Consider the following 27,548-nt stretch of genomic DNA (forward strand, 5'->3'; position numbering starts at 1 on the left):
ACTCAGCCTTTACCAACTGCTGTGTTATAACTCCCAGTGACAGAGAAGGAAGAGTGATATATTTCCAAGTTGGGATGGTGAGTGGCTTGGAGGGGATCTTCCAGGTGGTGGTGCTCCCATGTGTCTGCTGCCTTTGCCCGTCTAGATGGTAGTGGTCATGGTTTTGGAAGGGGTTGTCTAAAAAGGCTTGGTAAGCACCTTCTAAACCTAAAAATTAGGGTGTGAACAATTGGGAAAACGATTAGATGCCCTCGCTCACATGAAATATTGGGGTGGTCTCTCTCTCCAGTGTGACTGTGTTGCTCTGTAAGTAAATGGGATAACCAACTTCATCTCTTCCCACATCCAGCTGCTGAGTGATCAGTCTGCAGTGTGAGTGATCCATGACTTTCCAGCTCAGATTGGAATTCAGTCCCTTCCCACATTCAACAACAACTTGCATTTATATAGCACTTTAACAGTAGTAAAAATGCCCCAAACTGCTTCACAGGAGTGGTAACAATCCCCACATTAACATGATGGTTTCCTGACAATTCTGTGCTCATGTCTCCAATTGAATCTCTAAAAGACTGCTGTAATTTCCATACAAAAAACAGGAATGCACAGATTTTACTGACATAAACCAGTGGCTCTGAGAAATGTTCTATAACAATGCGTAACATCCTTACGGTTGGAAAACCACTGATCCTCTGACTCAGTATGATCCATGCATTGGTTGACCTGCTAGGAATATAAAATAAACGGCAATTGTTTGTCTATTTCATGTCAGTGACATCACACACATTTATTTTAGTCCAATGTCTCAGAGCTGATTGTCTCCCAGATTTCTTCCAACAATCTTAACAAGTCTTACCTGTCTCCCAGTTTGTTTCTATTGCTCCTGCATTCAGCCGTTCCCATTCTTATTTCCATGGATACTTCTCACTGGTATTGTCACTATTATTTTCTTCTCTTTACTGTTTCTTATTCCGTTTCCTATCTGCTTTATGTCTCCCCATTCTGGCTATTTAGGCATTGTTCCCAAAGTTGGTAAGAATATGGAATGTATCAAGCAGCATGTTATATATGTATCTGCTGTGTGCCTGCCATTTTCACCAGTCTCTCTATATCCTCCTGACATTTGTTACTATCTTCCTCATTGTTTCCTGTATTTCCCAGTTTTGTTTCATGTGCAAATTTGAAATTCTGCCTGTATCCCCATGTCCAGGTCAGTAACATATATCAAAGAGATCAGCAGTGCCAACACTAGACCCTGGGGTCACACTGCTGTAAATTCCCATCCATTCTGAAAAACAAACTTTTCTGCTGAGCCAATTTTATACCCAGGCTGAAACTCATGGGTTTCAGCTTTGCTGACAAGGCTATTGTGTGGTACCATATTAAACATCATTTGAATGTCCATGTAAAAGGTATCAACCCCACTCCCCTCATACACCCTCCCGTTTCTACGCCAAGTTGGTCAAAAATTATTTGTCTTTAATAAATCCATGGACTTTTTCATTTATTATTCCATACTTTTCCAAGTGCCAATTGATTTTGTCCAGAATTATTGTCTCCAGCCTTTCCCCACCACTGATGTGAAGCTGATTGTCCTGGAATTGCAGTGTGTTTGAACAGGGGTGTAACATTTACAATCTGTCAGTCCTTTGGCACCACTACTATATAAGGAGGATTGGAAGATTGTGACCAGAGCCTCCACAAGTTCCATGTGAAGGATGCTGTCTCTGACAGTGCAGCAGTCCCTCAGTGTCACCCTGGAGTGTCAGCCTAGATAATGTGCTCAGGTTTATTAATATTTCCTCTTGTTATTGATGTGGGTCATTAAGAAACAATGGACACTTATGATGTCATCCAGTCCCAGTGCGATGATGTCATCCAGTCCCAGTGCGATGATGTCATGAAGACTATTCAATACCAGCGGAGCCTTAGTGGTGAAAACAGTTTTGTTCGAGATGGCAGCAAGTCCATTACTGATAGATCAGCAAATAGAATTAATGGGAAAGAAAGTGAGGCAGCTCATGCACATCAGGAATAGTGTTGTAAATTATGGAGAGGAACAAAATCTTCAGTAGCTGCCAGGTATGGCACAACACATGTCCCAGGGGCAGCAATGAACAAACTCAGGGGAATATTGAGCTACAGAGTCAAAACAACATTATATTCTTCCTCCATGTAACCTGCCTCAGAATTCACTCCCCTCACTAGACCATCAATACAAGGGGAATTAACATTTTCAATAATTCCAAGAGGAAAGTAGAGGCTTTAATTATCCAGGATGTTGTTCTGAAATTTACACTACCTCCCACTGTCACCAAGGCTGGCAATAGGCCACTCAATGTTAGTTTTGCTGTTGCCTCCGTCCCAGATGTGGTTCAATATAGACTTAATGTTAAGAGAAAGGGGTGGGATTGGATGGTCAAAACTGCTCATAGAGGGTGATGTTTACTAGAATTGGCCAAAAATTGTGGATCTCATAGGAACCAATACTTTATCCCCAATATTAGTCAGTTTGGTTGGTGTTGTCCACCCTATAGGACAGGAAGTGTCCTCATGTCTGTCTGTTTGTATTGGTGTGAATGTGTCTCTGAGTGTGTATATGTGTGCATGTGGAGAGAGGATGCCTGTATGTGTACGTCTGTGTATGGAGATGATAGTATGTGTGTTGTGTGTGGACAGAGGGTGTGTGTTTGTGTGTGGGTGGAGATGTCAGTATGTGTGTTGTGTGTGGAGAGAGGGTGTGTGTGTGTGTGTGTGTAAGACAGACAGACAAAGTGTATGTGGGTCTCTGTGATTGGGTCTCTGTGTGTGCTGCTTCTCATTCGCTGTAACGCAAACCTTCCTCTCCAAACAGACAACGTGGCTTTTGAGAATCCCATCGAGTGATGTGAATGTTACAATTACAACATTCTTCAGACATTCTTCACCTACAGGCTGACTGTGTGCTGTGTAAAACCTGACATCAACACAACCAGGCCCACTTCTCCTGGAACAACATGAAGTGTCTGCTGCTTTCCAGGTCCCTTCCTTTCCCCTCACTATTATCCTCAGTTCATTTGCAAATTCCTTGTGAGGTGTGACTTTCTTTTCCGGAATCCATGTTGAGGATCTCTAATGGATCTTTCTCTTCCCCAGTAATCAGAAACAGAATCTCTTAGGATCCCTTCAAGCATCTTCCCTGTGATTGAGGTCACGCTGATGGGCCTCTCATTCCCTGGCTCTGATTTGTCCCTGATTTGGAAAGTGGGAACACCATGAGCTACTTTCTGATCTCAGGGAACAATCGCTGACTCTATTGAGCTGTTGAAGATACGGACAAGAGGCTCACAGGGCACCCATTCTATCTCTTTAGACCCCCTTGGGTGGATATCATCTGGACCTGGAGCACCATCTGGTTTGAGATTTCCTATTTTCTCTAGGGTGACAATCCCTTTCTATTTTAATATTGATGATGTTATTGTCGACAGCACATCCCACAGCTGGAATCTGAGCATCATCCATAGGAGTGCAGACTGATGTGAAACAGTTATTTAAGAGCTCAGTCATAGCCTGGCAATCTGTTTCAATCTGTCCTCAACTGTCTTTCAGTGGCTCGAAACCACCTTTAACCATCTTCCCACTCCTGATGGAGCTGGGAAAGCTTTGCTGTTATTCCCACAATTGTTCACCACCTTCTTTCCCAAAGATCTCTTCTCTAATGGCTGCTTTTCTCTCCCTCAATTGTGGGTGATATATGTCTAACACACACACACACACACACACACACACACGTACACATCAATAAAACAGGGCATTCCAGGAAATACAAAGCAGGTCTTTCTTTATCTGGAGATAAATGTCTGTTGTATAATTCTCCCAGCAGTTTACAAGTACCTCTGAAATAGTCCATCTGCTACTTTAATGCAGAGTTTAATCAATGTATTTAAAATAGATTTATTATAAATGAGTTAACACCTGCCTTTCAATGGTGGATACAGAATAATTACCACAATCATTTTCAGCCTGGAAACTTACGCCTGCCATTTCACTTTCAGTCAGGAACAGTTTGACACCAATCTCTGATTTGACAACACGTTTCCAGCATTCACCATTGTTCTTCCTGACTCTAAACACAGTTGTAAAGGATCCTCCTGTTCTGTGTCCAGGAGCTCTGAACCATGGAAGAGAGCAGCTGGGACACATTTCTTACACACCTCAGGATTAACCCACACGGGGGCTTTGCTGTCAGTGAAGAGAGAGGAGAAAGACCAAAGTGCTGTTTGTCCCTCTCAGTGTGACCCTGAGGGACTGTGTCCAGGTTGAAGTTCTGTTCCTGCCGTATGTTCCTCAATCCAGATTGTCCTTTCTGATCTCCAACCAGGTGATAACAAAGAACAAAGAGAAGTACAGCACAGGAACAGGCCCTTCGGCCCTCCAAGCCTGTGCCGATCATATTGCCTGTCAAACTAAAACATTTTGCACTTCCGGGGTCCGTATTCCTCTATTCCCATCCTATTCATGTATTTGTCAAGCTACCTCTTAAACACCACTATCGTACCTGCTTCCACCACCTCCTCTGGCAGCAAATTCCAGACACTCACTACCCTCTGCATAAAAAACTTGCCCCGGATATCTCCTCTAAAGTTTTCTCCTCTCACCTTAAATCTATGTCCCCTAGTAATTGACTCTTCCACCCTGGGAAAAAGCTTCTATCTACTCTGTCCATGCCACTCATAATTTTGTAAACTTCTATCAAGTGACCCCTCAATCTCTGTCGCTCTAGTGAGAACAATCCGAGTTTCTCCAACCTCTCTGCATAGCTAATAACCTCCAGACCAGGAAGCATCCTGGTAAACTTCCTCTGCACCCTCTCCAACGCCTCCATATCCTTCTGGTAATGTGGTGACAATGTGTTATTAAATACTCAGGTGTGAAAGGCAAAAAACTACAACAATGTGTTCAAAACAAAGCTGATTTGTTTGAAATTTATCCAGAATATTAAAATCCAGCCTGGTTACAAGCACGATTAACATCAGCAGAAACAAACCCCAATTGTCAGAATGAACATGGTTCAGTCCTGGATGTGATTAACAGCAGCAATCACAGCAGAATCCAACTCATTCAGTCACTAATGAACTCACTGGTCTGTCAGTAGGTGAGGTGACTGAGTGAATCACTTCCCACACACGGAGCAGGTGAACAGCCTCTCCCCAGTGTGAATGTATTTGTGTTTCAGCAGATCCGTTTTGCTTTCAAATCTCCGCTCAGTCAGAACTTTGAATAGGTTCCTTATCAGTGTGAACAAGTTGATGTGTATTGAGGTGGGACGACTGAATGAATCTCTTCCCACACCTGGAACAGGTGAACGATCTCTGTCCCCCATGTAAGTGCGCTGGTGGACACTGAGTTCACATGAACACCTGAACCCAGTCCCACAGTGAGAGCACATAAACTGTCTCTCGTCAATGTGAATATGTTGATGGCACGTCAGCTTCACAGAACTTTGATAACATTCCCACAATCCAGACATTTAACAGATCTTCCGTCAGTGTGAACTCACTGCTGTGTCAACAGGATGATTGAATCATTGAATCCCTTCCCACACATGGAGCATGTGAATGACCTCTCGCCGCTGTGAACCATCAGGGAATGTGGGTTGTTAAAGCTCTTGTCACAATCTAAACATTTAAACCCTCTCTCCAATCTGAACTTGGGTATGCAGGCCCGAGAGAGAAAGATGTGAGGTCAGAGCTCAGACAAGGGGGAACTTCAGAGACAGTTTGTCCTGGTGGGTTAGTGGAAGGGAGGGAAGCAGCAGAGGCAGCTGATCGGATTGTCTCAATCTTAGTGACAAAGAAGCTCCATGAGCTCCTCACACTTGTTGCTGGAGGTGAGGATGGAGGAGAGAGGAGAGAGGGAGAGCCCTTCAAAAGGAACTAACTTGTGTTTGACATATTAAAAAGATTCAGCACACTGTGTGTTTGGGAAAAAAAACTGATTTATTTGACTTTTACCCAGAATATTAGCCCCTAGAATTGGGCCAGGGTTTATTAACATCAGCAGAAACAGACCCCAATGAACATGATTCAGTCCTGGATGTGATTAACAGCAAAATCCAATTACTGTAGTCACCAGAGCTTGCTGGTGTCTCAGCAAGTGGGATGACTGAAGGAATCCCTTCCCACACTCAGAGCAGGTGAATGGTCTCTGCCCAGTGTGAACTCGCTGGTGTAAAATGAGGGCAGACGACCAGCTGAACCCAGTCCCGCATTGAGAGCACCTGAATGGTCTCTCGTCACTGTGAACACATTGATGGGACATCAGTTCGCTGGAACTTTTAAAGCACTTCCCACAGTCTGGGCATTTAAAAGGTCTCCCCTCAGTGTGAACTCGCTGGTGTGTCAGCAGGGTGGAAAACTGAGTGAATCCCTTCCCACACTGGGAGCAGGTGAAAGGTTTCTCCCCAGTGTGAAGCCGCTGGTGTCTCAGTAGGGAGTTTAACTGAATGAATCTCTTGCCACAGTCGGAGCAGGTGAATGGTCTCTCCCCAGTGTGAATTTGCTGGTGTACAGTGAGTTGAGATGATCGCCTGAACCCAGTCCCACAGTGAGAGCACGTGAATGATCTCTCATCAGTGTGAGTTCGCTGGTGTTTAATGAGTGCAGACGATGTCTTGAACCCACTCCCACAGTGGGGGCACATGAATGGTCTCTCATCTATATGAACACGTTGATGGCACATCAGATCACGGGAACTTTTATAGCACTTCCCGCAATCTGGACATTTATGTGGTCTCTCATCAGTGTGAACTCGCTGGTGTGTCAGCAGGTTGTATGAATGCGTGAATCCCTTCCCACACTCAGAGCAGGTGAACGGTCTCTCCCCAGTGTGAATTCGCTGGTGTCTCAGCAGCGAGGATGATTCAGTGAACCCCTTACCACACTTGGAGCAGGTGAATGGTTTCTCCCTGGTGTGAACTCGCTGGTGTCTCAGCAGGGACAAGGAATCAGTGAATCCCTTCCCACAATCAGAACAGGTGAACAGCCTCTCCCCGGTGTGACTGCACTGATGAGTTTCCAACTTGGATGGGTAATTGAATCCCTTACCACAGTCCACACATTTCCGTGGTTTCTACCCATTGTGACTATATTTATGTCTTGACAGACCAGATGATCGGCTGAAGCCTCGTCCACACACACAACACGTGTACGGTTTCTCCCCACTGTGAACGGTGCTTTTTCCTTCCATGTTCAAAATCCAATGATATTCAGATTACCACAAATTGGGCAACCCATCAGAACCGGATGTGATGTTTGGTTTCAAATTCCAGACTGCAAATCCTCCCCTTCTAAAACCCTGTAAAATTGATTTAAAACAGAAAAAAGAGAGTGAGAGCAAATCCACAAAAACACAAAGGCAGGTTGTGACATTGAACTGAATGAATCTGGTAATCTGTGGGCCTGGAGCTAGGAATAAGTGACCATGAAAGCTGGTGGATTGTTGCAAAAGCCCAACTGATTCACTAATGTCCTTCAGGGAAGGGAACATGCCACCTGGTCTGGATGTACACAAGACTCTGGCCTCTGTTACAGGAGAGAAAGGGAGGGAGAGAGGGGCAGGAGAGACGGGGGTGAAAGACTTTATACATCTACAATGCAACTTAAGCTTTGACAGAATCTCCCAAACCCTCAGGTTCCATCCCAAGAAGGACCAGGGTAGCAGGTGTATGTGAACACCATCACCTCCAAGTCACAAGCCATCTTGACTTGTCTGACATCCAGTACTGGGAAAGAGACATTTCCTCCATTTAAATATTGAGAAGGCAGAAGCCATTTTCTTCAGTCCCTGTTACAAACTCCACTCCCTAGCCAGGCTCCATCCCTCTCCCTGGTAACTGTCTGAGGCTGAACCAGATTGTTCACAACCGTGGTGAAATATTTCACCCTAAGATGAGCTTCCAACCACATAGCCACATCATCACCAAGATCGCCTATTTCCACATCAGTAACATCTCCTGACTCCACCCAGTCTCAGTTCATGTGCTGCTGAAACTCTCATCCATTCCTTTGTTACCTTTAGACTTAACTAGCCTAATGCTCTCCTGGCCGGCCTCCCACATTCAACCTCTCTGTAATTTTCAGGTCATGTAAAACTCTGCTACCCGTGTGCTTACTCACACAAAGTCATGTTCACGCCTCACCCCTGTGCTCAGTGACCTACAAAGGTTTCCTTTTCATAAGCACCAACATTTTAAAATTATCATCCTTGTTTTCCTCCATGGTTGTGATCATCCCTGTCTTTGTAATCTCCTCCAGCCATATACCCCTCCGAGATCTCTACCCTCAGCTAATTCCAGCCTCTTGAGCATTCCTGATCTTAATCGCTACACCATGGGTGACCGTTCTTTCATTTGCCTAGTCCACAAGCTCTGAAATATCCTCCTTAAATCTCTCCACCTCACTTTCCCCCTTTAAGATTCTCCCTAAAACCTACCTCTTTGACCAAGCTTGCCCTAATATCTCGTCTTGTGGCTCAGTGTCAAATGTTAATTTGTGACATTTCTGTGAAATGTCTTGGAACGTTTTATTATTTTAAAGGCAGAATATAAATACAAATTATTGTCACTGACCTGGACACATATCGTTGTTTCTGTCTCATCAAGAAGACATTGTTAATCAAAGCGCGAAGCAGACAGAATGGGAACAACTTGTCCATCAGTCATCGAAAAGTTTCCAAAAACATCGCCCTCTAGAAAGATGGCGGCAGCGCATGCGCCCTGCTGCACATTGCCCCTAATAAAGATGGCGGCCGCTAATCAAGAACTGCAACTGGGAGAAAGCTGCGGCCTTGCTCGGTGCAAAAGGGGAGACGGGCCCAGGGAAACCGGGTAGTTCGATTTTTGGGGTTTGCGGTTTACACAAGATGTTTACGAAACCGCTTCGCTCACCCACTGGATCCATCGTTCCCTTCCCCCCGCCATTCACCCACTCACCGATTGCGGATCCGAGAAAGAACCTTATCTCGAGCGCCATTACTCACACTGCGCATGCTTCACTCCCAATCCGGCCCCGCCCCTCATTCACTCCGATTGCTTGGAGGACCAGCGGGTCCTCCAGTGCTGCCCCCTCTTCCTATTGGTCCGGCGCTGCCGTCAATCAGCCGGGCATTGTAACCGTTTCAAATGGTGAGAGCGGCCACAGACTCAGCCTGACTTGCTGATTCTTGGCAGCATTTTCTGTTTGGGAATTAGAGCTAGAGAGGGATGGTCAGTTCCCCTCTGTCCGGGGGGGATTCACACTCATTTCCCTAGTGCACTGATTATCACCTTTACTTTACATGAGAAAGTCCCCGGTTCAATCCCGGCTGGAAACTTTGTGTTTACAATTTATTTTAATTCATTCATGAGATGTTAGGGAGGAGTTCAAGGATTTTGACCCGACAACAGTGAAGGAACGGCGATACATTTCCAAGTCAGGATGGTAGTGGCTTGGAGGGGAACGTCCAGGTGGTGGTGTTCCCATCTCTCTGCTGTCCTTGTCCTTCTTGGTTTATTGTTGGAAGAGGTGGAGTTCAAAGAGTCTGGTGATCCAATGAAAATTTACATTGAATGAGATGTGCACTTGATCTTACTTAGCTTCCAATACATAAATTAACAGATTCAGACAAAAAAAAATAACTGATAAAAGCAAAATAGTGTGGATGCTGGAAATCTGAAACAAAAACAAAAAATGCTGTAAAAACTCAGGAGGTCTGACAGCACCTGTGGAGAGAAAGACAAAGTTAACGCTTCGAGTCCTTATGAGTCTTCTTCAGAGCGAAGAGAATAAAAATGTGGTGAAATTTATACTGCTTAATGGGGGTGGAGCAGGTGAAGCTGCATTGAAGGCCAGCGATACGTGGAGTTAAAAGAGAGATTGCCAAAGATGTCATAAACAAAAAGTCAAAGGGTGCTGACGGTGATGGTACTGGCGAAAGGAGGTGCTAATGGTGACATTAAGGGTAGAAAGCAGAATGTGATAATAGTCGGACAAGGGTAAGCACTCTGGAAAAAAACATGAGCAACTGACAGATGGCTCTAGTGGGGGTGGGGTGGGGGGAGGGGGAGGTGGTGGGAAAAAAGATCGAAAATAGGCTATAAGGTGGGGATAAAACGATGAATAAAATTGAAAATGAATTTTAAAAATAATAATAAAAATAAGTGAAAAAAATAACAATTAAAAAGTGAAAATTAATATTGAAAAAAGTGGATAAAAAAGGGGTGAGGATGGAGGAGAGAGTTCATGGGCTGAAGTTGTTGAACTCAATGTTAAATCCGGAAATAAACTGAAACTGGGATTGTATGGCAGCTAGATTACCCACAATCCCATGCGCCTGAGAAACCGCCCTATCTGCCGCGGGTTGTCTGGGTGGAATGCGCATGCTCGGAGTCTCCTGCTCTCTTTGCTTGAGGTTGGTGCCGGAGAGAAGCCTGAAGCGGCGGATTGAGAGATTGGAGAATGTTCATTGGTTCGGATTCGGCTCTGGGGCCGCACTCGGAGTTTATAAACCCCGCCCCCCGACACTGACCTGACAGCACACAAATCCCCGGCTGATTGACGGCAGTTGCGGACCAATAGGAGAAGTAGGCAGTGCTGGATGACCGAATGGGAGCAGCTGCTCCTCCAGCCAATGAAAGTGAATAAGGGGCGGGGCTGAGCCCGGATCCCCCTCATTGGCTGAAACTCTGCATCATTCTGAAAACGGATTGTCTCAGACTCCAGGAGAAAAGTGGACCTTTCTGTTTGTGACTTTAAACAGATGAAACCCTGTGGGTGTGGAGCAGACATTTCAACAATTGTTACTGATGAAACAATGTACAAACAATTCAAGGGCTGACTTTAAGGAATAATAGGGCAGACAGGGAAAGTCATCGTTACCAATGGAGGGAACAAGGAGGGTCCCTGGTTTCAATAAATGACCGAGCAGAAGGGTTAGGACAGGTTAGGGAGAAGGTTCAAACAAAAAGCTAAAAGCTACTGCGGATGCTGAAAATCCAAAACAAAAACAGAATTACCTGGAAAAACTCAGCAGGTCTGGCAGCATCGGTGGAGAAGAAAACAGTTGACGTTTCAAGTCCTCATGACCCTTCGGCAGAACTGAAGTATAGTTAGGAGAGAGGTGAAATATAAGCTGCTCTAAGGTGGGGGGCGGGGGGAGAGAGAAGTTGAGGGTGGGGTGGTTGTAGGGATAAGCAAGCAGTGATAGGAGCAGATAATCAAAAGATGTCACAGACAAAAGGATCAAAGAGGTGTTGAAGGTGGTGATATTATCTAAGAAAAGTGCTAATTAAGAATGGATGGCAGGATACTCAAAGTACAGCTCTAGTGGGGGTGGGGTGGAAAGACTAACAAAGTTTTAGTTATAGATTTAAAAATAATGGAAATAGGTGGGAAAAGAAGAATCTATATAAATTATTGAAAAAAAAGGGGAGGGGGAAGAAACGGGGTGGGGATGGGGGGAGGGGGAGTTTAAGATGTAAAGTTGTTGAATTCAATATTCAGCCCGGAAGGCTGTAAAGTGCCTAGTCGGAAGATGAGGTGCTGTTCCTCCAGTTTGCGTTGGGCTTCACTGGAACAATGCAGCAAGCCAAGGACAGACATGTGGGCAAGAGAACAGGGTGGAGTGTTAAAATGGCAAGCGACGGGGAGGTTTGGGTCTTTCTTGCGGACAGACCGCAGGTGTTCTGCAAAGCGGTCGCCCAGTTTGCGTTTGGTCTCTCCAATGTAGAGGAGACCGCATTGGGAGCAACGAATGCAGTAGACTAAGTTAGGGGAAATGCAAGTGAAATGCTGCTTCACTTGAAAGGAGTATTTGGGCCCTTGGACGGTGAGGAGAGAGGAAGTGAAGGGGCAGGTGTTGCATCTTCTGCGTGGGCATGGGGAGGTGCCATAGGTGGGGGTTGAGGAGTAGGGGGTGATGGAGGAGTGGACCAGGGTGTCCCGGAGGAAACGATCCCTACGGAATGCCGCCAGGGGGGGTGAAGGGATGATGTGTTTGGTGGTGGCATCATGCTGGAGTTGGCGGAAATGGCGGAGGATGATCCTTTGAATGCGGAGGCTGGTGGGGTGATAAGTGAGGACAAGGGGGACCCTATCATGTTTCTGGGAGGGAGGAGAAGGCGTGAGGGCGGATGCGCGGGATATGGGCCGGACACGGTTGAGGGCCCTGTCAACGACTGTGGGTGGAAAACCTCGGTTAAGGAAGAAGGAGGACATGTCAGAGGAGCTGTTTTTGAAGGTAGCGTCATCAGAACAGATGCGACGGAGGCGAAGGAACTGAGAGAATGGGATGGAGTCCTTACAGGAAGCGGGGTGTGAGGAGCTGTAGTCGAGGTAGCTGTGGGAGTCGGTAGGCTTGTAATGGATATTGGTGGACAGTCTATCATCAGAAATGGAGACAGAGAGGTCAAGGAAGGGAAGAGAAATGTCAGAGATGGACCATGTGAAAATGATGGAGGGGTGGAGTTTTTTAAAACCCGCTTTCACAGCCATATTTCCTTTATCAGTGACTGTCTCCGTCTCCGACTTACCCCACGTGGATTTCAACTGAAATTCCATCCCTCTTGTTTTGAACCCACCCAGGATTACAGGTATCTCCGGGACATAAAACGTTTCTCGGACTGCTGTTCCCGTCGCATTCTGAGATCCACACTCAGTGCCATGCGCCGCCATATGAACACACTCGACCTCTCCCTCCAGCAGCACTGCTGCACCCTTTTTCAAAGCTGCGCGTGCCCCCAGTTTCATATTATTCTTCGCCTCATCCGTCGCCTCAACAAGAAACTTTTTCTCTTTCTCTCAAGTGCTAAGGAACGCAAGCTCCAACAACTCATCGACACCAACACCCATCTGGGACCCTCCACCCCTGCTTGTCCCTCCGTCCCCACCCCATCTTCCAATCCCAGCCCCAGCCGCGTATTCGCTATACCCTCTGACCTTCCCCTCTCCGATGCTGAACGTTCAGTGCTCAGCAAAGGACTTAGTTTCATACCCTTATGCCCTCATCTCAATGAATTTCGGGCTCGGCATGATGCTGAACTCTTCTTCCGCCGGCTTTGTCTTCGTGCTCACTTCTTTGTGCAGGAGTCCTCTCCCCGTTCAACGGATCCTTTTACCCACCTCCAATATTCTCCCTCCACCTGGACCCCTCCCTCTGGATTCTTACCTTCTCTTGATCTTTTCATTGAGAACTGTCGGCGTGACATTAGCCGTCTCAATTTCTCTGCTCCTCTCACCCATTCTAATCTGTCTCTCTCTGAACTTACTGCACTCCGTTCTCTCAGGTCCAAAACATTGTCATCAAACCCGCTGACAAGGGTGTTGCTGTTGTTGTCTGGCGCACTGACCTCTACCTCAGGGAGGCTGAGCATCAACTCACAGATACTTCCTCCTACCTCGCCCTGGACCATGACCCCACCACAGAACATCAAGCCATTGTTTCCAGGACTGTCACTGACCTCATGTCCTCTGGAGATCTTCCTCCCACAGCTTCAAACCTGATAGTCTCCCAACCTCGGACGGCCCGCTTCTACCTCCTACCCAAAATCCACAAACAGAACTTTCCTGGCAGACCAATCGTGTCAGCCTGTTCCTGCCCCACGGAACTCATTTCTCGTTATCTTGACTCTGTTCTCTCTCCACTTGTCCAGTCCCTTCCCACCTACATCCGTGATTCCTCTGACACCTTACGTCACATCAACAATTTCCAGTTCCCTGGCCCCAACCGCTACCTCTTCACCATGGATGTCCAATCCCTCTACACCTCCATCCCCCACCAGGATATTCTGAGGGCCCTTAGCTTCTTCCTTGAACAGAGGCCCCAACAATCCCCATCCACCACTACTCTCCTCCGTCTGGCTGAACTTGTTCTCACACTGAAGAATTTCTCCTTTAACTCCTTTCACTTCCTCCAAATAAAAGGTGTGGCTATGGGTACCCGCATGGGCCCCAGGTATGCCTGTCTCTTTATGGGGTATGTGGAACATTCCTTGTTCCAGTCCTACTCCGGCCCCCTCCCACAACTCTTTCTCCGGTACATCGATGATTACTTCGGTGCTGCTTTATGCTTTCGTCGGGACCTGGAAAAATTTATTAATTTTGCTTCCAATCTCCACCCCTCCATCATCTTCACATGGTCCATCTCTGACACTTCTCTTCCCTTCCTTGACCTCTCTGTCTCAATTTCTGATGATAGACTGTCCACCAATATCCATTACAAGCCTACCGACTCCCACAGCTACCTCGACCACAGCTCCTCACACCCCGCTTCTTGTAAAGACTCCATCCCATTCTCTCAGTTCCTTCGCCTCCGTCGCATCTGTTCTGATGATGCTACCTTCAAAAACAGCTCCTCTGACATGTCCTCCTTCTTCCTTAACCGAGGTTTTCCATCCACGGTCGTTGACAGGGCCCTCAACCGTGTCCGGCCCATATCCGGCGCATCCTCCCTCACGCCTTCTCCTCCTTCCCAGAAACATGATAGGGTCCCCCTTGTCCTCACTTATCACCCCACCAGCCTCCGCATTCAAAGGATCATCCTCCGCCATTTCCGCCAACTCAAGCATGATGCCACCACCAAACACATCTTCCCTTCATCCCCCTGACGGCATTCCGTAGGGATCGTTCCCTCCGGGACACCCTGGTCCACTGCTCCATCACCCCCTACTCCTCAACCCCCACTTATGGCACCTCCCCATGCCCACGCAGAAGATGCAACACCTGCCCCTTCACTTCCTCTCTCCTCACCGTCCAAGGGCCCAAACACTCCTTTCAAGTGAAGCAGCATTTCACTTGCATTTCCCCTAACTTAGTCTACTGCATTCGTTGCTCCCAATGCGGTCTCCTCTACATTGGAGAGACCAAACGCAAACTGGGCGACCGTTTTGCAGAACACCTGCGGTCTGTCCGCAAGAAAGACCCAAACCTCCCTGTCGCTTGCCATTTTAACACTCCACCCTGTTCTCTTGCCCACATGTCTGTCCTTGGCTTGCTGCATTGTTCCAGTGAAGCTCAACGCAAACTGGAGGAACAGCACCTCATCTTCCGACTAGGCACTTTACAGCCTTCCGGGCTGAATATTGAATTCAACAACTTTAGATCTTAAACTCCCCCCCCCCCATCCCCACCCCGTTTCTTCCCCCCCACCCCCCCCCCCGCTTTATTTTCAATAATTTATATAGATTCTTCTTTCCCCACCTATTTCCATTACTTTTAAATCTAAAACTAAAACTTTGTTAGCCTTTCCACCCCACCCCCACTAGAGCTGTACTTTGAATATCCTGTCTTCCATTCTTAATTAGCACTTTTCTCAGACAAAACACCTCTTTGACCCTTTTGTCTGTGACATCTTTTGATTATCTGCTCATCTCCACAATCACCACACCCTCAATGTCTCTCTCTCCCCCCACCAGCTCCCCCCCACCCCCCACCCCACCTTAAACCAATTTATATTTCTCCCTTCTTCTAACTATGCTTCAGTTCTGCCGAAGGGCCATGAAGGCTCGAAACGTTAACTGATTTCTTCTCCGCCGATGCTGCCAGACCTGCTGAGTTTTTCCAGGTAATTCTGTTTTTGTAAACTAACAGAGTTAGTGGGTGTGTGAGGAGGAATGGAGCCAGCGGAGTGGGCAGGGAGGCTTCATAAAGACACAGTGCAGGCCTCAGACCCCAAATAACAAGGTACCGGTCTTGTGTTTGCAGAGAACGGGCCGAAAAAGTCTGGATTTCTCCCTTCGCCGGGGCCGGGGTAACGGCCGCCGTCTTTATAGGGGGCAATATGCAGCAGGGCGCATGCGCGGTCATCCTGGACCAGGTAGCAGGAGGAGAGAATATTGTGCATTTCTATCCTGGACTGACAGGGATGGATTTTGGAAACTCCTTTTACAGGAGGTTAGAAGGAACATTTACACACAGCGAATTCAAACCAAGAGAAACGTTTGTTCTTTCTGAATTTCAATCCTGGATTGACCGTGATGGATTTTTTGAATTCCATTTACAGGATGTTAGAAGAGGAGGAACTCAAGAGATACTTGAGGGAGTTGAGAAACTGAAACCAAACATCATGTCAAAATCTGAAAGTCTCTTGATTCACCAGGACCTGAATAGCACCAGCCTTTGAATGTAAGCATTGAGGTCATTTTCAGTTACTGGGTAAAAAATCTCTTCCTCACATTGTGGATTTTACCTAAAATCTTAAATCTCTGTCCCTTAATCCTTTCATAATCAGCTAATGGGAACAGCTTTTATTTAACTATCTTTCATAATCCTGTACAACTCTATCAAATCTCCCTTCAAGCTCCTTTACTCCGCGGAGACCAACCTCAGTTTCTTGAATTTAATCTTACAATTGAAATCCCTCATCCCTCGACCCATTCTGATAAATCTCCTCTGTCCCCTCTCAAGGACCCTCACATCCTTCATAATGTGTGGTGATCAGTGGTTTGCACAGACCCAGATGTTCTGTGTCTGTGACATCATCACACATCGACAGTTACACTGTGACATCATCACACATTGATAATTACACGGTGACATCACCCCGCTCCCTGGTTATTTCCTCAACTGGGAGATTTTTCTCTGACTCCAGTGCTTATGCTATCTTTTCAGCTGCAGGCTCCAGCAGGAGAGTTTAAATTTGAAAATGGTGATATTGTTTCAGAGGTGAGTATTTTTCACCATCCATCTACAATTTAGAGCTTTTAATGCTGTGCTCTGTTTACTGTGAGAGGTTCCAAATCTCTGGGGCTGGTGTGACTCCTTTACTGAGGATCTGAATCCATGTGCATCCATTGTTTTGTTTCACCTCTGCCCTCCTTGATCACCTCTCTACCATTGTCCACCTTCCTCTGTCTCTAATAATGGATCTATCTGAGTTATGTTTAGTATTTTATTGTTACTTCTGCTGACGGTGTCTCAATGAGGTTTCCACTTTTGCCCATCCCCCGACCATGTGCTGCTGGTTTCCCAGCTTTATCTTCCCACAGTATCTTTCATAGTCAGGAATTGTTTTCCTGCGCTATAGTCCATTTCTATTCCACTTCTGAGCTTATATTGATCATCAAATTCTGCAGCATTTTTACTCCTGTAAATCATTCTGCGAACCCTGAAATGTTTACTCTGTTTCCCTCTCCACAGATACCACCAAATATTGCCAAACCCCAGTTGCCTGTGGAGAAGATGATGTTTGACCTTCTTGAACCGCTGCAGTCCGTGTGGTGAAGGTGTTCCCACAATGCTGTTAGGTAAGGAGTTACAGGTTATTCACCCAGTGATGATGAAGGAACAGTGATATATGTCCAAATCAACAACAACAATTTGTATTTATAAAGCACTTTTAATGGAAGACAATGTTCCAAGGCATTTCACAGAAATATTACAAAACAAGGTTTGACACTGAGCCACATGAGGAGATATTAGGGCAGGTGATCAAGCGTTTGGTCAAAGAAGTGGGTTTTACAGAGTAAATTAAAGGAGGAAAATGAGGTAGAGAATGGGAGAGGTTTAGGGAGTGAATTCCAGAGCTTGGAGCCTTGGAAAGTGGCAGAATGGGCACGAATGTGGAACAATAGAAATCAGGAACACAATTTATGCCAAATTAGAGGAGCGCAGATATCTCCGAGGGTTGTGATGCTGGAAGAGATTCCAGCAATAGGGAGCAGCCATGCAGAAATTTGAAAATAAGGGGTGGAGTCAGGTGATGTTGCTGAGGTGGAAATAGGCGGTCTTGGTGATGATGTGGCTATGTGGTTGGAAGCTCATCTTGGGGTGAAATATTTCACCATGGTTGTGAACAGTCTGGTTCAGTCTCAGACAGTTGTTAGGGAGAGGGATTGAGTCGGTGTCTAGGGAGTGGAGTTTGTAGTGGGGACTGACGACAATGGCTTCAATCTTCCCAATATTTAAATGGAGGAAATTTCTGTTCATCCAGTACTGGATGTCAGACATGTCAGGACGGTGTGTGACTTGGAGAGCAACTTGGAGGTGATGGTGTTCACATACACCTGCTACCCTGGTCCTTCTCAGGGGTAGAGGTTGAAGTTTTGGGAGATTCTGTCAAAGTTCTGGTCTATTTGTAGGTCTATGAAAAGCCCACTCCTCACCCCCTGCCTCTCCCACTCCTCTCTCTGACTTTTTCTCTCTCTCCTTTTCTCCTTCTGTCACGTAGAATTCTCCAGCCCAGCGGGTTGTGGATGCTCCATCATTGAATATATTTCAGGCTGAGATGGGGAGATTTTTGGTCTCTCAGGGAGTCGAGGGATATGGGGAGTGGGCGGGAAAGTGGAGATGAAGCCCAAGATCAGCCACAATCGTATTGAATGACGGAGCAGGCTCGAAGGGCCATGTGGTCTCCTGCTGCCCCTAACACTTGTTTTATTTTTGACACCAGAGTCTTGTGTAGACCCAGACTGGGTGGCAGGTTCCCTTCCCTGAAGGACATTAGTGAACCAGTTGGGTTTTTATGACAATCCAGCAGTTTTCATGGTCACTTTTTCCTTGTGCCAGCCCCACAAATTCCCAGATTCATTCAGCTCAATTTCACAACCTGCCTTTGTGTTTTTGTGGGTTCTCTCTCACTCCCTTTTTTCTGTTTTAAATCAGTTTCACAGGGTATTAGAAGGGGAGGATTTGCAGTCGGGAAACTCAAACCAAACATTACATCAGAATCTGATGAAGTTGCCCAATTTATCATAACCTGAATATCATTGGATTTTAAACATGGAAGGAAAAAGCACCATTCACAATGGGGAGAAACCGTACACGTAGAACACAGATTGTGTGTGGACGAGGCTTCAGCCGATCATCTGTCAAAATATAAATGCAGGGACAACAGGGAGAAACCATAGAAATGTGGAGACTGTGGGAAGGTATTCAATTACCCGTCTGAACTGGAAACTCATCAGCACAGTCACACCGGAGAGAGACCATTCACCTGCTCCATGTGTGGGAAAGGATTCACTTGTTCATCCCATCTGCTGACACACCAGCGAGTTCACACTGGGGAGATACCATTTACCTGCTCCGTGTGTGGGAAGGGATTCACTCAGCCATTCAACTTGCTGAAACATGAGCGACTTCACACTGTGGAGAGACCGTTCGCCTGTTCCACGTGTGGGAAAGGATTCACTCAGTCAACTAACCTGCTGAAACACCAGCGAATTCACACTGGGGAGAGACCATTCAAATTCTTAGACTGTTGGAAGTGCTATAAAAGTTCCAGGGGACTGATGTCCTATCAACGTGTTCACAGTGACGAGAAACCGTTCAGGTGCACTCACTGCGGGACTGGGTTCAGGTGGTCATCTCAACTCACAGTACACCAGCGAGTTCACAGCGGAGAGAGACCGTTCACCTGTTCCGAGTGTGGGAAGGGATTTACTCAGTTATCCCACCTGCTGAGACACCAGCGAATTCACAAGTGACAACAGTGAATGGATTTTGCTGTTAATTGCATCCTGGACTGAACCACGTTGATTGGGATCTGTTTCTACTAATGTTAATCAACTCCAACCCAGTTATAGCTGTTAATATTCTGCATAAAGTCAAATAAATCAGCTCTGTGTTAAACAGACAAATTAGTTCCTTTTAAAGGACTCTCCCTCTCACCCTGTCTCCTCCATCCTCACCTCCAACAACAAGTGTGAGGAGCTCATGGAGTTTCTGTGTCACTAAGATTGAGACAATCCGATCAGCTGCCTCTGCTGCTTCCCTCCCTTCCACTAGCCCACCAGGACAAACTGTCTCTAAAGATCCCCTTGTCTGAGCCCTGAATCCACATCTTTCTTTCGTTTTGCTCCCATTTCCTCTCATGCCACCTTAGTGCTCATCTTGTCCATGAGACCCACCTCCTGCTCCATTGAGGCTATTCCCACAAAACTGCTGATCACTGAGATTGTTAATGGTTCTCTCTCTTCAGTTACTGTCCTTCTCTCCTTCAAATCTGACATCATCAAGCCCTCGTCAATAAACAAACCTTTGGCCTTGTCCTTGCAAACTGCTGTCCCATCTCCAACCTCCCTTTCCTCTCCAAACTCCTCAAACATGTTCACACCTCCCAAATCCATGTCCATCTTTCCCAGAACTCTCTGTTTGAATCCCTCCAATCAGGGTTCTGCCCCTGCCACTGTACTGAAACAGCTCTGATCAAAGCCACTAATGACATCCTATGTGACTGGGACAAAGAGAAACTATCCCTTCTTTACCTGTCTGCAGCCTTTGACAGGGTTGACCACACCATTCTGCTCTAACACCTCTCCACTGTCGTCCAGCTGGGTGGGGTTGTTCTCTCCTGGTTCTATTCTTCTCTATCTAACCATCGTCAGTGAATCACTTGTAATGTCTTCCCTTCCCACTCCCACAGTTGCCTCTAGTGTCCCCAAAGGATCCAGCCTTGGCCTCCTCTTATTTCTCATCAACATGCTCCCCACAGCGACATCATCTGAAAACACAGTGTCAGTTATCACATGTACACTGACAGTGCCCAGCTCTACCTCACCACCACCTCTCTCCACTTCTCCCCTTTTATTAAATTATCAGATTGTTTGTCTGATATTCAATGGTGGATGTGCAGAAATTTCCTCCAATTAAATATTGGGAAGTCTGAAGCCATTGTTTTCATTCCCTAGATACCAACTCGATTCCTCTACCTGGCAACTGTCTGAGACTAAACCAGACTTTTTGCACAAGTGATGTCAGGTTTGACCCCGACATATATTCTGACTCGGGTGTATGTGTCTTGGTGAGTTTCCAGTCAAATTATGATGTGAATCTTCCCCACAGACAGAACAGACAAACATTTCTCCTTCCATAATCAAAGGCTGGTCATTTATGAATTCAGTGATTCTATAAGATCTTGTCGAGATTTTTGGTTTGAGTTTCCCATCTGAAAATCCTTTCCTTCTAATCCCCTGTAAACACAGTTTACAAAAGTCAACACTGTCAGTACAGGATAGAAATTCAGAACAGACAATTCTAGTTTCTAGGGAATATTCCTTCTCCTTTCATTCCCCCAAATCTATAAATCCCTGTCCCACACACTCCTCCCCCTCTCTGCTCATTGTTCCAGATTCAGTGCTTGGCCTCCTACTAATTCTTTTCTCCGCTCCAGATTCTCTCTCTTCCTGTCCTTAAAGTGGTGACTCAGGCTGTGGGTCAATCCCACTCCTTCACTCTAATTCTACCAAATAATTCAGCTCAAAACAACAAATCATCTTTAATGACTTGATTCGTCATTTGGATGTTTGGAAAGAATCACCTTTTTTCCCAACTGTGGAGAACAGAAAGTCCAGTGATTAATTCAGAGCTTCCTTCTCTTCAGGTCTGTTCCAACAATCTGTGTCTATCTGAGTTACATTAATACAGACTCACTCAGTCAGTAAGTGATCAGGTCTCACTGAACTATGACTCAAGCTGTGTCTATCCGAGTTACATTAATACAGACTCACTTACTCATTAAGGGATCAGATCTCACTGAACTATGACACAAGCTGTGTCTATACGAGTTACATTGATACAGACTCACTCACTCTGTGAGTGATCAGGTCTCATTGAACTATGACACAAGCTGTGTCTATGTGAGTTACATTGATACAGACTCAATAAGTGATCAGGTCTGACTGAATTACAATAACAAATGCAACAACTTTTATTTATATCGAGCTTCTAACGTAATACATTGTCCAAAGAAGTTTCACAGGGGCATAAGGACATATTAGGTCAGATGACCAAATGCTTGTTCAAACAAGTCGGTTCGAACGAGTGTCTGTAAGGAGGAAAGTGAATTAGAAAGGTGGAGAGGTTTAGGGTGGAAATTCCACACCTTAGGGTCCAGGCAGCTGAAGGCCCGGCCACCAATGGCGGAGTGATTAAAATTGGGGATGAAGGACATCCGGTAATGGTGCTCCATGTATGTGGGCCCCATAGCCCAGGCTCAAAGCCTAAATCTGAACTTTTGGTGATAGTTTGACTGTCCCGGGTCTCAGAGAAAAACAATTCCCCAAATAAACATCTTGTAGGATTTTTGTTTATTGATACCAGAAAAAGTTTGGACCAGTTGAGTCCTCCTGTGCACTCGATGGAGATTGACTTTAACAGAGTTAAAATCCTCTGGATTTCAGTGTCAGAACAAGAACATGTTTTCGCAAAGATAAAAAGTATATTAATACTGAAATACTGAACAGAACAAACCTGTGGAAGTACACAGCAGGTCAATCACCATTGGAAAGTGATAAGTTAGTGGTCACTGTTTCAGGTGGGACTCCATCAGAATGAACACTTCCCACCACCAGCACCAAACCCCCTCTCCAATCCCCCTCCCTGTGAACTGAACATTCCTTCAGCCACTCATCCACCCATTGCCCATCCACCCAATGGCTCCCAGCCTGGATTGACATTCAGCATGAACCCAGTGAGAGGGTGAGCTGGCCCACGGGATGTCAGAATGGACAAGAGCTGGAAGTGGTCCCAATCAATACATTTTCTGTGTCCATGTTAAAAACAGGAAACTTAATATTTTGTTAAACCACCATGTGCACACCCTTGGTGAATTACAATTTCTCGCCCAGTCCTTTCCTCTGGTTTCAACTTGGTGCATCCTGTGTAGGTTCAGCAGAGGTAGAGACAGGCTGCTCGGGAGATGGGGGCAGAGTGTCGGGAGATGGGGCAGAGTGTTGGGAGATGGGGAAGCGTGTCGGGAGATGGGGGCAGAGTGTCGGGAGATGGAGGCAGAGTGTCGGGAGATGGGGGCAGAGAGTCGGGAGATGGGGGCAGAGTGTCAGGAGATGGAGGCAGAGTGTCGGGAGATGGGGTAGTGTGTCGAAAGATGGGGGCAGAGTGTTGGGAGATGGGGGCAGAGTGTCAAGAGATGGAGGCAGAGTGTCGGGAGATGGGGGCAGCATGTCGGGAGATGGGCACAGGGTGTCATAAGACCATAAGACATAGGAGCAGAAATTAGGCCATTCGGCCCATCGAGTCTGCCCTGCCATTCAATCATGGCTGATAAGTTTCTCAATCCCATTCTCCCGCCTTCTCCCCGTAACCTTTGATCCCCTTAACAATCAAGAACCTACCTATCTCGGTCTTAAATAGACTCAATGAGCTGGCCTCCACAGCCTTCTGTGGCAATGAATTCCATATCGGGAGATGGGCAGAGTGTCAGGAGATTGGCGCAGAGTGTCGGGAGATGGGGCAGAGTGTCAGGAGATGAGGGATAAGTGTCGGGAGATGGAGGCAGAGTGTCGGGAGATGAGGGCAGAGTGTCGGGAGATGGGGACAGAGTGTCGGGAGATGGGGGCAGAGTGTCGGGCGATGGGGGCAGAGTGTCGGGCGATGGGGGCAGAGTGTCGGGCGATGGGGGCAGAGTGTCGGGAGATGGGGCAGAGTGTCGGGAGATGGGACAGCGTGTCGGGAGATGAGGCAGCGTGTCGGGAGATGGGGGAGCGTGTCGGGAGATGGGGCAGAGTGTCGGGAGATGGGGGCAGAGTGTCGGGAGATGGCGCAGCGTGTCAGGAGATGGGGGCAGAGTGTCGGGAGATGCGGGCAGAATGTCGGGAGATGGGGGCAGAGTGTCGGGAGATGGGGCAGTGTGTCGGGAGATGGGGCAGAGTGTCGGGAGATGGGGGCAGAATGTCGGGAGATGGGGGCAGAGTGTCGGGAGATGGGGCAGAGTGTCGGGAGATGGGGGCAGAGTGCCGGGAGATGGGGGCAGTGTGTCGGGAGATGGGGCAGAATGTCGGGAGATGAGGGCAGAGTGTAGGGAGATGGGGGCAGAGTGTCGGGAGATGGGGGCAGAGTGTCGGGAGATGGTGCACAGTGTTAGGAGATGAGGGCAGAGTGTCGGGAGATGGAGGCAGAGTGTCGGGAGATGGGGACAGAGTGTCGGGAGATGGGGGCAGAGTGTCGGGAGATGGGGCAGAGTGTCGGGCGATGGGGGCAGAGTGTCGGGAGATGGGGGCAGAGTGTCGGGCGATGGGGGCAGAGTGTCGGGCGATGGGGGCAGAGTGTCGGGCGATGGGGGCAGAGTGTCGGGCGATTGGGGCAGAGTGTCGGGAGATGGGACAGCGTGTCGGGAGATGGGGCAGAGTGTCGGGAGATGGGGGAGCGTGTCGGGAGATGGGGGAGCGTGTCGGGAGATGGGGCAGAGTGTCGGGAGATGGGGCAGAGTGTCGGGAGATGGGGGCAGAGTGTCGGGAGATGGCGCAGCGTGTCAGGAGATGGGGGCAGAGTGTCGGGAGATGGGGGCAGAGTGTTGGGAGATGGGGGCAGAGTGTCAAGAGATGGAGGCAGAGTGTCGGGAGATGGGGGCAGCATGTCGGGAGATGGGCACAGGGTGTCATAAGACCATAAGACATAGGAGCAGAAATTAGGCCATTCGGCCCATCGAGTCTGCCCTGCCATTCAATCATGGTTGATAAGTTTCTCAATTCCATTCTCCCGCCTTCTCCCCGTAACCTTTGATCCCCTTACCAGTCAAGAACCTACCTATCTCGGTCTTAAATACACTCAATGAGCTGGCCTCCACAGCCTTCTGTGGCAATGAATTCCATATCGGGAGATGGGCAGAGTGTCAGGAGATTGGCGCAGAGTGTCGGGAGATGGGGCAGAGTGTCAGGAGATGAGGGCAGAGTGTCGGGAGATGGAGGCAGAGTGTCGGGAGATGGGGGCAGAGTGTCGGGAGATGGGGACAGAGTGTCGGGAGATGGGGGCAGAGTGTCGGGCGATGGGGGCAGAGTGTCGGGAGATGGGGGCAGTGTGTCGGGAGATGGGGCAGAATGTCGGGAAATGGGGGCAGAGTGTCGGGAGATGGGGGCAGTGTGTCGGGAGATGTGGCAGAATGTCGGGAGATGGGGGCAGAGTGTCGGGAGATGGAGGCAGAGTGTCGGGAGATGGGGGCAGAGTGCCGGGAGATGGGGACAGAGTGTCGGGAGATGGGGGCAGAGTGTCGGGAGATGGGGCAGAGTGTCGGGCGATGGGGGCAGAGTGTCGGGAGATGGGGGCAGAGTGTCGGGCGATGGGGGCAGAGTGTCGGGCGATGGGGGCAGAGTGTCGGGCGATGGGGGCAGAGTGTCGGGCGATTGGGGCAGAGTGTCAGGAGATGGGTACGGGGTGTCGGGAGATGGGGGCAGAGTGTCGGGAGATGGGGCAGAGTGTCGGGCGATGGGGGCAGAGTGTCGGGAGATGGGGGCAGAGTGTCGGGCGATGGGGGCAGAGTGTCGGGCGATGGGGGCAGAGTGTCGGGCGATGGGGGCAGAGTGTCGGGCGATTGGGGCAGAGTGTCAGGAGATGGGTACGGGGTGTCGGGAGATGGGGCAGCGGGTCGGGAGATGGGGGAGCGTGTCGGGAGATGGGGCAGTGTGTCGGGAGATGGGGCAGAGTGTCGGGAGATGGGGCAGAGTGTCGGGAGATGGGGGCAGAGTGTCGGGAGATGGCGCAGCGTGTCAAGAGATGGGGGCAGAGTGTCGGGAGATGCGGGCAGAATGTCGGGAGATGGGGGCAGAGTGTCGGGAAATGCGGGCAGAATGTCGGGAGATGGGGGCAGAGTGTCGGGAGATGGGGCAGTGTGTCGGGAGATGGGGCAGAGTTTCGGGAGATGGGGGCAGAGTGTCGGGCGATGGGGGCAGAATGTCGGGAGATGGGGGCAGAGTGTCGGGAGATGGGGCAGAGTGTCGTGAGATGGGGGCAGAGTGTCGGGAGATGGGGGCAGAGTGTCGGGAGATGGGGGCAGTGTGTCGGGAGATGGGGCAGAATGTCGGGAGATGGGGGCAGAGTGTCGGGAGATGGGGCAGAGTGTCGGGAGATGGGGCAGAGTGTCGGGAGATGGGGGCAGAGTGTCGGGAGATGGAGGCAGAGTGTCGGGAGATGGGGGCAGAGTGTCGGGAGATGAGGGCAGAGTGTCGGGAGATGGGGGCAGAGTGTCGGGAGATGGGGGTAGAGTGTCGGGAGATGGAGGCAGAGTGTCGGGAGATGGGGGCAGAGAGTCGGGAGATGGGGCAGAGTGTCGGGAGATGGGGGCAGAGTGTCGGGAGATGGGGGCAGAGTGTCGGGAGATGGGGCAGTGTGTCGGGAGATGGGGCAGAGTTTCGGGAGATGGGGGCAGAGTGTCGGGCGATGGGGGCAGAATGTCGGGAGATGGGGGCAGAGTGTCGGGAGATGGGGCAGAGTGTCGTGAGATGGGGGCAGAGTGTCGGGAGATGGGGGCAGAGTGTCGGGAGATGGGGGCAGTGTGTCGGGAGATGGGGCAGAATGTCGGGAGATGGGGGCAGTGTGTCGGGAGATGGGGGCAGAATGTCTGGAGATGGGGGCAGAGTGTCGGGAGATGGGGCAGAGTGTCGGGAGATGGGGCAGAGTGTCGGGAGATGGGGGCAGAGTGTCGGGAGATGGGGGCAGAGTGTCGGGAGATGGAGGCAGAGTGTCGGGAGATGGGGGCAGAGTGTCGGGAGATGAGGGCAGAGTGTCGGGAGATGGGGGCAGAGTGTCGGGAGATGGGGGTAGAGTGTCGGGAGATGGAGGCAGAGTGTCGGGAGTTGGGGCCAGAGTGTCGGGAGATGGGGCCAGAGTGTCGGGAGATGGGGGCAGTGTGTCGGGAGATGGGGCAGAATGTCGGGAGATGGGGGCAGACTGTCGGGAGATGGAGGCAAAGTTTCGGGAGATGGGGGCAGAGAGTCGGGAGATGGGGGCAGAGTGTTGGGAGATGGGGGCAGAGTGTCGGGAAATGGGGGCAGAGTGTTGGGAGATGGGGGCAGAGTGTCAAGAGATGGAGGCAGAGTGTCGGGAGATGGGGGCAGCATGTCGGGAGATGGGCACAGGGTGTCATAAGACCATAAGGCATAGGAGCAGAAATTAGGCGATTCGGCCCATCGAGTCTGCCCTGCCATTCAATCATGGTTGATAAGTTTCTCAATTCCATTCTCCCGCCTTCTCCCCGTAACCTTTGATCCCCTTACCAATCAAGAACCTACCTATCTCTGTCTTAAGTACACTCAATGAGCTGGCCTCCACAGCCTTCTGTGGCAATGAATTCCATATCGGGAGATGGGCAGAGTGTCAGGAGATTGGCGCAGAGTGTCGGGAGATGGGGCAGAGTGTCAGGAGATGAGGGCAGAGTGTCGGGAGATGGAGGCAGAGTGTCGGGAGATGGGGGCAGAGTGTCGGGAGATGGGGACAGAGTGTCGGGAGATGGGGGCAGAGTGTCGCGCGATGGGGGCAGAGTGTCGGGAGATGGGGGCAGTGTGTCGGGAGATGGGGCAGAATGTCGGGAGATGGGGGCAGAGTGTCGGGAGATGGGGGCAGTGTGTCGGGAGATGGGGGCAGAATGTCGGGAGCTGGGGGCAGAGTGTCGGGAGATGGTGCAGAGTGTCAGGAGATGAGGGCAGAGTGTCGGGAGATGGAGGCAGAGTGTCGGGAGATGGGGGCAGAGTGTCGGGAGATGGGGACAGAGTGTCGGGAGATGGGGGCAGAGTGTCGGCAGATGGGGCAGAGTGTCGGGCGATGGGGGCAGAGTGTCGGGAGATGGGGGCAGAGTGTCGGGCGATGGGGGCAGAG

The 27,548-nt window shown here is 48.9% G+C and overlaps 1 protein-coding gene across 1 annotated transcript in view; it reads right to left on the minus strand.

The window, feature by feature from the left end:
* Window positions 1-3,800: 3,800 nt before the first annotated feature.
* LOC144698559 (uncharacterized) overlaps window positions 3,801-27,548 on the minus strand; it is a 30,307-nt gene continuing 6,559 nt past the window's right edge. The window contains exons 2-3 of the mRNA XM_078570491.1: window positions 6,743-6,957; window positions 3,801-6,601 (exon numbers count right to left, since the gene is read on the minus strand). Of these exons, the coding sequence (XP_078426617.1) occupies window positions 6,079-6,601; window positions 6,743-6,957 (738 nt within the window). The 3' untranslated portion in view covers window positions 3,801-6,078. The remainder of the gene's footprint in view (window positions 6,602-6,742; window positions 6,958-27,548) is intronic.

This window comes from Cetorhinus maximus, chromosome 23, assembly GCF_964194155.1.
Source record: "Cetorhinus maximus chromosome 23, sCetMax3.hap1.1, whole genome shotgun sequence".
In the NCBI taxonomy this organism is placed as follows: Eukaryota; Metazoa; Chordata; class Chondrichthyes; order Lamniformes; family Cetorhinidae; genus Cetorhinus; species Cetorhinus maximus.